The sequence below is a fragment of the Notothenia rossii genome (assembly GCF_949606895.1).
Source record: "Notothenia rossii genome assembly, chromosome: 5".
NCBI lineage: Eukaryota > Metazoa > Chordata > Actinopteri > Perciformes > Nototheniidae > Notothenia > Notothenia rossii.
The window spans coordinates 6984415-6999614 of record NC_136903.1 but is presented as its reverse complement, the minus strand read 5'-3'; the positions used below and the strand labels follow the sequence as shown (position 1 = coordinate 6999614).

The 15200-nt window shown below is 38.4% G+C and overlaps 1 protein-coding gene across 4 annotated transcripts in view; it reads right to left on the bottom strand.

Moving 5' to 3' along the window:
* Positions 1 to 4185: 4185 nt before the first annotated feature.
* kif21a (kinesin family member 21A) overlaps positions 4186 to 15200 on the bottom strand; it is a 75835-nt gene continuing 64820 nt past the window's right edge. For all 4 annotated transcript variants that reach the window (XM_079681658.1, XM_079681659.1, XM_079681661.1 and 1 more), the window contains 6 exons: positions 13928 to 14102; positions 13160 to 13324; positions 12026 to 12143; positions 10791 to 10961; positions 9739 to 9938; positions 4186 to 8076 (listed from right to left, as the gene is read on the bottom strand). In XM_079681658.1, the coding sequence (XP_079537784.1) occupies positions 7986 to 8076; positions 9739 to 9938; positions 10791 to 10961; positions 12026 to 12143; positions 13160 to 13324; positions 13928 to 14102 (920 nt within the window). In that variant the 3' untranslated portion in view covers positions 4186 to 7985. The remainder of the gene's footprint in view (positions 8077 to 9738; positions 9939 to 10790; positions 10962 to 12025; positions 12144 to 13159; positions 13325 to 13927; positions 14103 to 15200) is intronic.

Sequence of the window (15200 nt, the reverse complement as noted above, 5' to 3'; positions counted from 1 at the left end):
GATTATAACCCATGACCTGCAAATTGTAACACTCTTCCTTGGTAAAAAGGTGTGTCACTGAGGCAGATGACAAAGAGCACCTGAGTAGGAAAGCAAACTCAATTCACCAGCCCAGCATGAAACTGAGAGCTAAAAATGGGACCTTGTGTGTCAGCTTCAATTAGTCTTCAGACAGAGACAGATAGGTCATTCTGCAGGTCAAGCACCTGTGAAATTTGCCAAATAATGAGTCATTGGTTATCTGTGGGGTGATTTTGTTTTCACTGACTTACATGTGTTAGCCCTTTCATTGATTCAAATAGCTTCTCAGCATCCTGTTATTGTCTAATAGAGGAGTGGTGTCCAGCCTTTCTGCCTTGCAACCCCTTAAACTGCAGTCATCCCGTGAGCCTTATTATGGACGACTTCAGAAGGGGGCATTAGCTGCAACTGTTAAACAGAAATACCGTAGTTTATCCACTATAACTAATATATTAAATTAAAGATGATATGTTATTTTTTATAAATTGCTTTATTATTCTCCGACCAACCATTAGGATTAATGTCGGGCATTCTGTAGAAAGTATAGAAATTTATCATTTTATTTTAGTCTTTACATTTTTGGTTTATGATACTATAACATCATCTTATAACCTTTAAATGTATCGATCTAGTTTTAAGATTGAATGATTCTGCCATTACATTTCATATTTTTTATACCAAATAAATGTATAACATAAGCGTTTTTTATGACTTATAACATGTACACCTAAAGTGTTGGCATACTTACAAAGTATCCTTAAAACCTAAACATCCCAAACCATGGACATAGCTGTATAGAACCTATAGCTCGCCATCTGTATATCACAGTGCCGAAGCCGCACTTTCTCCATATTCATCTGTTTCTCCGAGTCACGTTTCAGATGAAGGAACTTAATGTAGCTGCCAGCATTTCATTTCAATTCCTGAAAGCAGCGCCTGACAATTTGTCATTAAAAACGTCCGAAAGATGTTCTAACTCCCTTTTTCCCAAAGACAAAAACGAATAAGACATTGGGTGACCTCTATCAAATCATTCAATGTTGTCTTCTAATGGTTTCTCTGTCCTGAAGATTGCTGAGTCGTGGCTACATCTTTTACATCTTAAATACATCAGCTCTACTGTCGGAAGCACCTTGCTGGAAAGAATGTTAATATCTGCCCATGCTGGTTCATGCCAGGAATACAGATACAGAAATTCTAATTAAGTGCGAAAACTCTCAGCTTCACACATATAATGGTGGTTCTTGCAATCGTTGACAGGTACACAGTGATCTGGATTGAGTTACGAATTAACAGCATTGAAACACTTTTTTATTTTGTATTCTGAAAAACACACAGCTGTATTGGCTCTATATATCCACTGCACACAGAAATGGAGATAAGGGAGAATGTTGGCAAACTGCATGCACCAAATTCAATTATCTTTTAAAGATATTCTTTGCGGCCGGAGAGAAAGCTGTTACACAAAAATGGCTTCAGACCAGGCCTCGATCAAAGACTAACATGTGACTAAAATTCAAAATATGAAGATAATTACTTTTTTGCTGCACTTTCATAAATTCATGCAATACTGGTAAAAGTTAATTGTCTTTGTGTCCATTTTAATTGATTACTGATCTGTGACTGAAAGTGCCATGTTTTCTATCAGTAATAGTATTTGCATGAGTGCATACAGTAATTGACCAACCTCTGTTTTATTGTATATGTATGCTTTATGTCACTTAAGGAAAGATCCATGCACCAACATAGAGGTGTTTGTATGATCTTTTTCTTTTATAAAACAATTTCTTTGCACTTTATTATGAATTGTTGATGTTTCAAGCATGCCTACGGCTACAAAATATGAAATACATGTGATGTACTTTGTGTTTGAAGCTTTATGCCAAATGTCAGCATGCTAACAACGCTAAGCTAAGACGTTATAGTAAACAGCATACCTGCTAAATATTAAAATGTTAGCATAGCATTTAGCTTTAAGGCAAAATAAGGCAGGTGTTTTTATACAGCTCATTTCAGACAAAGATACAATTCAAAGTGCAATAAGGGGCAAAACCCTTTAGCCCGATAAAGAAATTTAAACTAAAATGATAAGAGAAGGTAAACTAACTTACGGACATGTGCAACATGTGGGAAAGGTGTCATAATAAGCAACTGCTAACATTTTAAGGGGCTAACACAATACCTTTATATAACCAGGAAAGGGCCTGACCAAGATTAAAGATATTAACAATTAGCTCAAAGCACCACTGTGCATGAGTTCTTCCTTACAAAGTTGCTAAGCGTGGACACTTAGTCTTGTTTCAATCAGTTTTGTTCTGCCGAGAGCTGATATAATTTGGACTAAATGATCTCAGCCTTTCTTCAGCACAAGTGCAATAAGAGCTCCATACAGCAGCTGAGGGGTGATCCATTGAAGTGGTGATTATTCAGAGAGGCTTTGTCCAGCTCTGAGGTGTAGCTGCCTGCCAAATGAGCTTTAATACTGAACACTATTTTATTGGGGAACTGTGTGTACTACTACCTCCCATTTATGTTCTTCCGTAGCTTTTGTAAATAACTCTTTGGATATCCATATTAGTCATGAAATCATTAATAGTTTGTTTGAGGATTGCGCTTTGATTGAAACAGTCCTTTTAAAGTGTATTAATTTATTCCGGGTTGGTAGGAAGATTCATTCTTTAATATCTGAGTCTGAAGCCTAAAGTTAGACTTTAATCAAAACACTTGCACGACTTGAACGTGGGTTTAATCCCTGAAATTGTAAAGTACTTTTTGCGTTAAGCTGCGGGTGTATCCGGACTGACAGAACTGTATTATATTCATGCCTCAGTGCCACAAATAGATTTCAAATTATCCGAGTGTGAAGCCGCTCTAATGACTGTCTCTTCAATCTCCCCTCTCTTAATTTTCCAGAAATGAACTCTTGCTGTGATAGACGCATGAAGTTTTTGTCAAATTAATTAACACCTTCAACCCTGACCGACCCACTGGTGTTTCTGATTTGAAAAGCTCATGTTGCGGAGTTGTTAAAACCAACAGGACTTTATTGAAGGCACTTGATAGGATTCCAAACTTTCAAAAAAAGATTGCAAATATATAGCTACATTTAAAGCAAAGTGTATTAAATCATATTCTGATTTGATCAAATGGTGTCAAAATATGGTATTGTACACAACCTAAATAAATTAGGTTACATTCTCACTAAGGTTGGCATGCTAATACATAACACTGAGATGGTAAACAAGGACAATGTTTTATCATTGTCATTGTTAGCTTGCTGACATTTAAATCTTTAAATGTTTGGCCATTTGCTGAATTTTTTATGTCAAAAAAGGGGAAAACATTTAAAGTGGTTTAATAATACAAAGACATGACACTGGTGTTTATATCACTTCTGATTAAAGGGTGAAGTCATTTTAATAAAGTTCTGTATAAAACAGGGGTGTCAAACTAAATTTCATCGCAGGCCACATTAGGATTATGGTTGCACTCAAAGGGCCGGTTGTAACTAATATATATACATATATAAATATATAACATACATAAAATAATGTATATATATATTGCCTCTGAATTGGATTATTATTTAATAGGATAATAACTTCGTAATTAACTAGCCTTCTGAAAGCAGAAGTCCAGGGCAAATAATTGCAAGTCTTTTCAGTGGCATGTCACAAAACGAGATGCATTGTGGGACATGTAGTTTATGGGCAACGTGCTTCTGTAAAGTGGCATGTAAACGTATTTATTTGCAAGCTCTTGCGGGCCACATAAAATGAAGTCGCGGGCCGGATTTGGCCCCCGGGCCTTGAGTTTGACACCCCAAGGAACACACCCTCAGTAAAAACACCTGGTGTAATTTGACATTGTTCAGCGTTAAAAAAGGTCTTTCAAATCAAATTTGTGCTGAGGTAAGTAAAACTCTGTCTCTAAGGGGCGGAGATCTGCTCTATGAAAAGCAGGGCCCGGCTAAAAATGTGCACATCTCTGCATCTTCAGCAGAAACAGCTGGTGGGGCTGTTTTTAAATGAGGATTAATAGACTTACATCAAAGAAAGAGCTTCTGACCAATGAACAAATGTGCTGTTTGTGGAAAAAGTCAGCAAGCGTTGCAACAATGGGGATGGCTTTGTTGAACAAGAAACGAGTCGGTGTGCACCGAGAGTGATTTAAAGACTTTATTTTTGTCTGTGGACTTTAGTGGCACAAAGTGGAAAGTACTGCTGAGTAAACGGGTCAAATTGAAGCCAACATAACCGGTGTCTTGCACACACATTCACACTGTAACACTCCCATCAGGTGGCCGGTGATTGCTGCTTCCTATCACACAGACCTGCAGGTTCATGCCGGCAGACCCTGATAGCCCTCCTGAGTCGTAAAATTAAGTATCCGAGCAAAGTTTCTGTATGATTGCTGTCCCTGCATTGTGGCAACTTCACAGCTTTCTCTTAGAGTTGTCAGATTTGTGTATCATTTGGTAGAGATCGAGTCACAGATTTGATTAATTTAGACTGGACTTTACGAAACTAAGCACATTTCTTTTTACTCTTGGGATTGTGAGTGAAGGAATCTGAGTAATGTGACTGCTTTGCTTATTAGCTAAATGCCTACAATGTTAGATAAGTAGATTTGGACATGGACAACTCTAAGGACAGGTCAGTCCTGGAGGTGCTGCTGCTGCCATCTTGTGGTAAACGCTTCAAACATTTGAAAGAAAAACTTGTTTCTTGACTTAAGAAAAGAAACAGCAACTTTGGGAATATCAGCTGGGATCAAAGATAGTAATAGTAATACAGATTACTGGAGCTTGTGTCACATGCATCCAAATCATTCTGGTCTTGTGTGAAAATTAGGATATTTTGGGGGAACTTGAAGAGATAACTCCTAACAGAGAAGTGGATAATATATATATAATAAAATATAAATACTAACAAAAAATAAAAACTAGCACATTAGGGGATATTGGTTTACATTTCTTTTCGTCTCTTTTATAATACATGTTAATGGTTCCAAATTAAAAGTGACAAGAAAATATACAACATTTATGAAAAAGGATTTGTTGACCTGCTCCCATGTGTGATTCCTGGGACAGTGTTAAACCCTTCCTCCAGTAATACTGCTGATAAAGTAACACATAACGGAAACCGAACTGAAAAAATAACCTCTTTGGTGAGGGAAGAGAAGATTGAGTTGTTAACACACATCTCTTAAAATGTCTTTAAGGTGTGCTCCGAACCAATAAATTGATCTTAAAACAGTGCTATGTAAATACTAAATAGGGTAACTTAGACTAATAAAGTGTTGCCAGAATGAGAAACTAATGAGATGAATATCTAAAAACAAGGAAAAACAAACTATAGAAATTATTAAAAAACAAAACTATAAATATTTAAGTTAACTAGCTGCAGATTTATTAACAGTACTAATAATTATTTAAATGACTGGCAGAACCAAAAGACACCCAGAGTTGGTTGTTTTTGACAGATGGCGTTTATTCTCACCAAGGCATCTGACATTAGAATCGCTACAGAGCCCGCCATTTGGGAATGGCTGCTAAAACTCCAGAGAGGGAACGCCCAGGATATGTGGAACAGGAACAGCATAACAAAGAAAACGAAGAAAAAAACTAACCGTAGGCCACTAAACACAATCTGCCACCTCATTGGAGGAAACACTCCTTTCAAAGCTTTAAAGCTCTTCAGTCTTCCCGCCAATTCTGGTCCTCTCGGCTCTCTGTGGTCCCACAAAACTAACATTCAGTCAGATTTATTCTTTAAATACATTGTTTACATACATTAGATATGTACTTGAATAATGCCTACAGCTGCTGTTTCACTGAACATTCAAAAGTGACAGCACACAATCGCGACAGAGACATGAGGGAGACCACGAGCGTCTGCAGGAAGAAGGATCAGAACTGGGAAGGCCTCTACTTTCAAGAAAAAAGATAGCATAACATTTATATACATACACAATGCTCTGTGGTGAGCGGACCTCACCCCAGGTCCATGACAGGAAGCCCTCTTATAGGGTTAGGAGAATAAAAGGTGAGCACACAACATAGCAGCAGGGGGTTAGACGAGGACTCAGTAGTGTAGATTAAGTGAGAGCTAACTGCCACACGTAAAGAGAGAACACGTTTTTACACACAACGAAACATGTAGTGTAGAATATCCTCAAACGCTGAACCTGCTCACATCTACAAAGGATTAAGTGCATCGCAGAGACTAATCGTGTCGGATTAGTTTGATATTTTGGGAAATACGTTTAATTGCTTTCTGGAATTGAGCAGCTCAATACTAGCTAGAGCTAGCATAACGTTAGCCTATAAATAATACTGGAAGCAGCGGGAAACGGTTAGCTTGGCTACGGCTAAAAGTAACACAATCTGTTAAAGGTGACCTATCCTGCAAAATGCACTTTTGTACGTCTTTTCTACATGAATATGTGTCCCCGGTGTTCCAGGGAACTCACCAAGTGTCAAAAAACACAACCCTCTCTATTTTCCTCCATACCCAAATCTCTTAAAAAGGGGCTGCAACGGATCTGATACAGACTGATCCAGATTTGAACACTTCTATGACGTCACAGAAGTGGCGCTACGGCTATTGGGCCAACTCCACCAATCAGGAGGAGACAGCCACGGACATTGTCGTTGGAAAGCGCTGGAGACGCTGTAGTACATATGCCAGGCCTGTAGATGGCGCTGTTCTCACAGAATCAGCCCATGCAAAGATAGTGTTAAATTGAGCGAAATGAGGAATGGCTAAAATGCATGATCTGTTTGGTATTTTGAAAAATAAAAAGTATAAATATGCCTTATATAGGTATGGTCCTACACTATATTATTCAAATAAAGCATGATAGGTCCACTTTAAATAGCAAATAACTTCCTGTAAAGCTGCACATTTTATTTGTTTTCCTTTTAGTTGTAATTCCGATAGAACAAACACGATATTTATGTGTAATTAGTGAGCTCTTAATGTGCTGGAAGTCAGATTTTGTTTATGTTTGGTGGAGCAAGGCTATACATTTCCCGCCGTTTCCAGTATATGCTTAGCTAAGCTAACCAGCTGCTAGCTGTAGTCTTACATTTAAAGGGCATATATGAGAGCTGTATCATCAAACTACTGGAAGGAAAACAAATAATCACATTTCCCAAAATGTCAAACTCTGGCTTTGTGTAAGTGAGAGTTACTTTACAGTGAGTTCAGTTCACTAGTGCAATGCAGGACAGCAAAGACGACACACACAATTTTGGTGGCTGATCTTGAACAGCTGCAGAAATTGAGGAACAATAGCAGGAAGGGGAAAGTTAAGGGGAACGGTGATTAGTCTTCTTCACATACAGTAAAGCCACTTATGTTAATTGGGGGGGAAGGAGCATGGGGGGCATTGGTTCTGTTTCGAATGCAGAAAAACAATCCATACTATCCGAGAAACTGGAGAACTAGGCTGAGAAGACCAGCTACCAACCCGATAGCTCTGCAACATGTTTCTCCTCTTAATAATCTACGTCCTTGCTAGTTACTGTAATCTAACACTGCTACCCTTTGCTGGATATTTTTGAGCCTACAGGTGTTTTTGTATCCTGGCACAGCACTTATCAGAAGAGCGATTTTCTGAGTAGTGTTCAACTCTTAAATAAAAGTCTTGTTAGTACAATCTAATCATGATCCACGGTGACGTATCGTCTACAGCGCAAAAGAGAAAAACATGTTTTTCCTGTAAAGAGTCACCAATAAGACATTGATTATAACTGATTAGCACGACCCTCTGAGTGTATGAAAATCACAAGTTAGCTAGTTTCTGTTGAGATGAAACTACTTTCCTTCTGGTTCAGTCATAACGGTACATGGCATAAAGGGTGTGTGTTTTAGGGGTCAGCGTTGGGCTTGAGAAGTTAGGGGGTCAAAGTGCAGGGCAGCAGCTTTAAAAGATGCCTTTAGTGTCCTTCCAACTATTTAGTTACTGGCCACTTCGTCCGCATTGTCAACCGTCTCTAAAGTGCTGTCCAGTCCACCGCGGGCACGCCAGATCTTCACGGTCCGGTCACTGGAAAACAGAACGAAGAAACAGTGAGAAACAGTCGATTTCTAGAGCATGGTGATTTTACATTCCATTTAAATATGTATTTGTTTTTAAACGCTGCATGATCTGGCACTAGGTTACCTATCTGAACTGCTCATCACCTATTCCTTACACACATCCAGTCCAAACCAAAACAGGTCTGCCCTAACTTGTGAAATATCTTGGCTTCTCTGAGACTTGAGATTTGCAAACGACTGTTCAAATCGAGGAGCAACAGATTTTGATCTTTAGATTTTAGCTTTGACCTTGAGACAACCAAAAGTCCTCAGACCACCTCATTGTATGCTGATGCATGTCTATGTGTTCATTTCCTTTTGGCGATACGTGCACATAGAAACTGTAAAGGATATTCAAATTCAGTTTAGGTTTCAAGTACTTTACGTACGTTTAACCCATAAGACCCCGGACCCATTTCTACTTTTTGGAAAATTAAGGGGAGCATAATTTAGACTAAAGAGACCACCTAAAAACACATTTCCAACAAGAACCCCCCCTAGTGTCAAATATCTGAAATGTGACATATAAGTCACATTTCAGCATAACAACATATTAACTCAATATATTGAATCAGTTAAATTAATTGAGCGATCATAATAATATTTCTAATTGTGCATATATGTCACTTTGGGTTTACTGTGAAAGTTTAGGGTTAAAGTCCAGAGCAATGTTTGTCTCATTTGTTTCATATCAATTTGATCAATAAATGTTTCCACAACAGGTTAAATGTAATAAAGGAAATGTTATGTAAGCATTTGAATTCTTAAATGGCTTGAATTTTACCTTTAGCAACAAAAAAAGCTTTTGAAATGTAGCTCGTTATGTCACATGTGTTAGCCTGGCACATGGACATCTTGGACATGTTGTTATGGGAACACAAAATCAAATGACCTGGCCCAGGACCCACCAGACTGTTCAGTGTGTGTCACTTAGAACATTTAAAGTTCATGTGACTACTGTGTCACGGTGGGTCCTTATGGGTTAAAACCTGCAAACATGACTTTTATGAAGATTTAAATATTTGTTCAAAACTATTTTAAGTAAGAAAACTTTAACAAGAACAAATGCTTACAGCAGCCGAAAGCACCTATATTACAAACAGACAAATATATTTAGAGCTTTGCTTTGTTTTTTTAATCAAAAATATATAAGTGATGAAATTAAAGTTTGTTGTTATAAAAACTATTTTCTTAATTAAAAAAAGAATCTCAGTAAAAACGTAAGTTAGTAAAAAAAAGAAAAAAAACATATTTTAGGACTTATTTGTTTGTATTTTAAGCAATATCTATATATATACACACTCACAAATGTATATATATGATATTTTAATAATAATAATAATAAACATATGTTAACGAATGATATCAAAATATTTGTGTCTTATTTTTTTCCCCCTGGAGTTTATTCAATTTTCTTTTATAAATAAGTTCTTTAAATAAACTACACTGCATCTGTCACTGGAGCTTTAAGGGTTCATCTTAACTCGCTATATAACTGCAGGACTAAAGGCATATGGAACAGGACATGTGTAGAAAAGTACATTGAAAAGAACCCTAAATCCAACCAGTTGTCATAGCAGGGACTTAGGGACGTGGAGACCGTTCTATGTGTTTGTGGGGTGAGACTCACTCGGAGGCGGTGAACAGATGGCTGCTGTTGGTGGAGATGCCGTTGATGGGGCTCTCGTGACCCTTCAGCTCTCCCAGGGTCCCCAGAGTGTCCGTGTGCCACAGCTTGAGCACCCCACCCCGGCAGCCGCTCAGCAGGGCCGGGGACCCGGGGACGACTCCCAGCGCACACACCCAGTCACGGTGGGCGTTCGGGACTTGCTGTTGGAAAAAAGGATTTAAGGTTTAATTATTCCCCATTAGAAATATTTTATACTTATTATAATGTGGTTAATATGTTCCTTTTTTACACATATTAATGTATTTAAATGATCTGTGTGTTCAAGTGTTTTGGTCACTTGTATTCTTTTTTGTATAAAATACAAGTAAAAATTAAAAGTCAAATCAAGTATAATCAGAAACATTTAGTAAAAATATTAAACATTATTTTCATAGATAACAATTAATTATCTGTAAATTGGATTAATTCACAAAGCTGTTCTTGTACATATGGTTGACTAGATTAATTATTAAAAAAACATTATATTAACTTAAGCAGTAAAAAAAGTGTACCAAAGACAAAAATACAATATTTTCACTTTAAAATGAAAATATGATTTACTTTGTGCCTTAAAAGTGATAAGTCATATTCCTCCTAATACTAATTATAATGTGGTTGATATGTCCCCTTTTTAAATGATCTGTGGGTTCAAGTGTTTTGGTGAATTGTATTAAATAGAGTCTTTTTTCTGTGGTATTAGATTTTTTTTAATGGTTGAAAAGCTTTTATAACAGCATGTTGGCTGATCAGTAAAATGAAATGCTTTTTTTACTAAAATATGACAGGGAAAAAATGATGTGTATAGGCAGATATGCTGATCAGTGATTTTGCACTAAAAATGCTTTGTCATGTGAGAGGTAAAAAAGCAGGAAATATCATGGAAAAACACAAAAAACAATACACATGATGCCTAAGTGTAAAGCACCTTAAATAACCCTTTTTTACAATAAGCTCTATTTAAACACCAAATCATTTTTGTGGACCCCTCCTTGTGATGTCTGCTGGTCTCCTACCTGCAGCAGGTCTTTGCGGTCCAGGTCCCACTTCTTGATGCCGTTGTCTCTGGAGCCGCTGAACAGAATGTCGCCCTGCACCACCAGAGACTCGATGCCGTCGTAATGCGGAGGTTCGAAGTTGTGTGTGGGTCCGATGCTCCCCAGAGAGCCTTCAGTCACGTCAAACAGCTGCCACACACACACACACACACACACACACACACACACACACACACACACACACACACACACACACACACACACACACACACACACACACACACACACACACACACACACACACACACACACACACACACACACACACACACACACACACACACACACACACACACACACACACACACACACACACACACACATTAAAGGGTGTCTTACAGAAACAACGTGTTTTGCATTTTATTGTGCGATCGTACTCTTTATTTTCAAAGAGGGTTTAAATGATTAGTTTTCGACTCTCATATTAAATATATTTGAGTCAAATGCAACAAAGAGATGTACTAACAGAGAAGAGGCATTCATAAAAAATAGTAAAAGGACATTGAAACTAGGGCTGCTCGATTATGGCAAAAATCATAATCTCGATTATTTGGGTCAATAATTGATATCAGGATTATTAAAAACGATTATCAATTTACTTTGAAAACATCCATTTATTGAAAGAAAAAAATGTAACAGTATGTTTTTAACAGTTGATTATCCTGAACTTTAAGTATAATTAAACTGAAAAACTAATAAAAAAAAAAAATAAAAAAAATAGTTTTATTTCGATTACGTTGTTTTCATAATCGTTGCGAGCCAAAATCGTAATTGCGATTAAAATACGATTAATTGAGCAGCCCTAATTGAAACATTTTGGGAAAAGACCATTTTAAGAGATACTTCTGAAATGTTCAAGATGTAAAATAGGGTACAGTTATTTTAGAAATAGTAAAATAAAATACACTTGTTAAAAGTAATTATAAGTAGCGGTTTGATTAAAGATCACATTTCTATCATCTCTAAAAGCTATAAGAACATTTATTTTGAGAATGTGTTTTTTTTTTTTTCAGCAGTCAGGTGCGTTACAATTAAAAGCATCAGTAGAGCGTGTCTAATGAACCAATCAGAGGGAAGGAGCCATAACCAGATGTTTAATCTTTGGCTTTCCTTACAGGGCTCAGTGGAAATATGAAGAGCATGCTCTGGTTGTAAATCCAGGACACAAAGGAGAAGGAAACATGGAGACTCACCTTGATGTAGTGATCTTTGGAGCCGGTGATCGCCAGGTCCTGGTTGTTTCCGGATTGATCCACAGTCAGACACATCACCGGACCCAGATGTCCAATCAGTTTCCCCGTGGAGGCAAATCTGAAAAAAGAGAGGAACATAATGACAAAAATAAATTAAAAAAATGTTTTGAGAGAAGGAGAAACGGTCTGTAACCATAAATGGGGCGAAGCCTGCGAGCTAGTTCAGGCAGTCAACTCGAGCACCAATGATACATTAACACGTGACGCACCTCGTCCCTCTGACAACCAACCAAACACATTCTCCTAAACATGCCGCTCTTCATTCTCCTTCCTGCCTCTGCCTCGCTATGCTGCTGCTGTGTTCACTTGCTACTGCTGCGTTCATGTTCCTGCTGCTGTGTTTCATGTTGCTGCTGCTCGCCTGACCCACCACCACCCCAGCTTCCACCTGTAGGCTCGGGGGGTAGTTATCTAATCATCACTCAATGTTCTTTGTAAATCTGTGGAGTGATGAGGCCCGAGCCTAGACGCCAAACTCAAACTATATGCTGCTTCTAATAAACATATTAAGAACACGTGAGTTGTCTGACTGAACTGTATAAAAACGAATTGATATATGATTTCAGAAGTGCTGGAACACTTACATGATACTCTCACATGTGTATTCTTGACAAGTTAAATGTTTAGTATCACGGAAATTGTCAATACCTGTATAAGGTCCCTAATTGTAAGACAACAATTGTTCTAGTTTTTGGTGCTGACTATTGTTAACGAATAAATAGGTTTAAAAAAATGACATGTAGCAAGGTTTGTAAATTGAGTGTGATGTATTCAATCTCAGCATAAATACATGAAAAGTGTTTACTAACTGGCTGTAAAAGATGGACAACTGCTTTTGTTTTGAAGCACATGTACCTTCATTTGTATCCTTAAGGTTGATTACGATTATTGTTAAGACACTTTGGATAAAAGCGTCAGCTAAATGAAATGAATGTATTGTTAAGTGTCTAAAATAGCATTTCAAGAGCGTCTCAAAACACCAAAACACACAATGAATGATCAAAACCCAGAATGTTGATTATGCAGCGTCACTGTCTGGAGCTTTTTTCAGTCAGTAATTCATTCTCTGTTTACCTCCTCAGGTCCCACACTCTGACGGAGTTCCCGGCGGCGGCGTACAGCACCGTGCCGTTTGGGTTCAGAGCGATCTGGTTGATCTGGTTCTCTCCCGCTGGGATGGTGACGGTCCGGCTGGTGTTGGACGCAGAGACGTCCCCGACAGTAACCTGACCGGAGGACCTGCAGACAGACGGAGGACACATGGAGGAATATGCAGTCATTCACACACTCCCCCGCACATTATGCATGTAGGGAGGAAAGGCTTCCAAAGTGTAAAACACAACATGTTGTTGTGAGATAGGATGTTTTTTTAGGACGTGTGATCTTGTCATAAAAGTGTTGCTAAAAAATAATTTGTTATTTGTTAAGTCTGCGTACTTTTAAATAAAAAATCCTATCACACCTAATATCTACAGAACAGAAAAAAACACAAAAAGTAAGGACATTTGTGTTTGGTAGATTATTTATTTGTTGTAACAATGCTTCTTGGCAATATATCTTATACCGTTGGAAAGCCTGTTTTCTAACCTTTCAAATGGTACCACATTTGTGAGGAACAAGCATTTGTGGGATGAGTAGCAGAGCTGAGTATGTGGATTGCGCAGCCCATGAAAAATGTGACAAATCTCCTTTTATTTTGTCTCGTTTGGCAAAATGACTACACTTATATGTGTGTGAGGAATTGTATGGATAAAAACCAAGCAACAACGAATATAAATCACTAAAGAGGTGCTGGAGAATACACACACTGCAGTCTAAAATCTGTAGAGACGTCGTACTCACGTTAGTGTTCGGATGCACTTGGCCGAGTCCCGGATGTCCCACACTTTGATGTAGGAGGTGGAGACGGTGAAGACCAGACTGGAGCTGTAGCGCACCGACACCACGTTGTTCTGGTGGCCAGACAGGGACATTATCTCCTGACCCGTCACCAGATTCCACACCTTACAGGTCCGGTCTGCAAGACAAACATCTTCTATCATCTCCATCTGTCAGAGTGTTGTAGTCAAGTCACCAATTCACGAGTCCAAGTCACTCTCGAGTCATCACTCTTCGAGTCCGAGTCCAAGTCCGAGTCACCCAAGGGAGAGGCGTAGTCGAGTCCGAGTCCAAGTCCGAGTTTTCGTTTTGCACTTTTATTTTGATAGTAATAAGATCAGGACTCTTATTTTGAAGGAACTTTTACCGGTTAAATCGGTTTAATGATAAAGATTTAGCCCCACAAAGCACATGGCTACTTAGCATGCAAAATGATGTCATTCTGCATGTTAAGTAGCCATGTGCTTTCATCGGCTGAATCTTTATTTATTGATTAGATCACGTTACTCTGATGATAGTGTTCAAGACAGCCTATATGTCTGAACTCGATCCTTAGAGTAATGTGTTACGGAGCCTTCTCTTCAATATTGTTTCCACATAACGAGCATTTTGCGCAGCTCTTTTCCAATGTGGGAGCAGAATGTGTGAAAGCATACAGCACGATGCGGGGTGTGTCTCGAGACATTTCTAGACTGGAATAGCGGGGCCCAGTCCGTGAACTCGCCTCACAGGTGCACATGCCAGGATAGAGGACATCAGACTCCAGAGAAAACTTGCTCGAGTCCAAGTCAGAGCGTCAATGTACAAGTCGAGTCCGAGTCATCGAGGGGGGAAAAATTCACGAGTCCGAGTCGAGTAACGAGTCCCGAAAATCGGCACTCGAGTCCGAGTCCAGGACTCGAGTACTCGATGTATCTGAACATGTTGCACATTTAAAAAGCAGGGAACACGCTGAGAGGAGGATTAAAAAACTGGAGCAATTGAGGCCAGAATAAAGACTGAGAGGAAATATATATTGTAGGGAGACTTTAACACAAACATCTTAAGTATTGATTACAAAACTAAATAAAAGAGCAATGAGAAGCAGTAGTGGGAGAAGTATTCAGTCTCGCGCTTAAATAAAAGTGTAAAAATAATCTGTTGCAACTCAAATTCCTGCAGTGGTTATGTCAAATTAAGAATAATCTGAAAAATGTGGCAAAAATATTGAAAGTAGAATTTTTCTACTTTCAATATT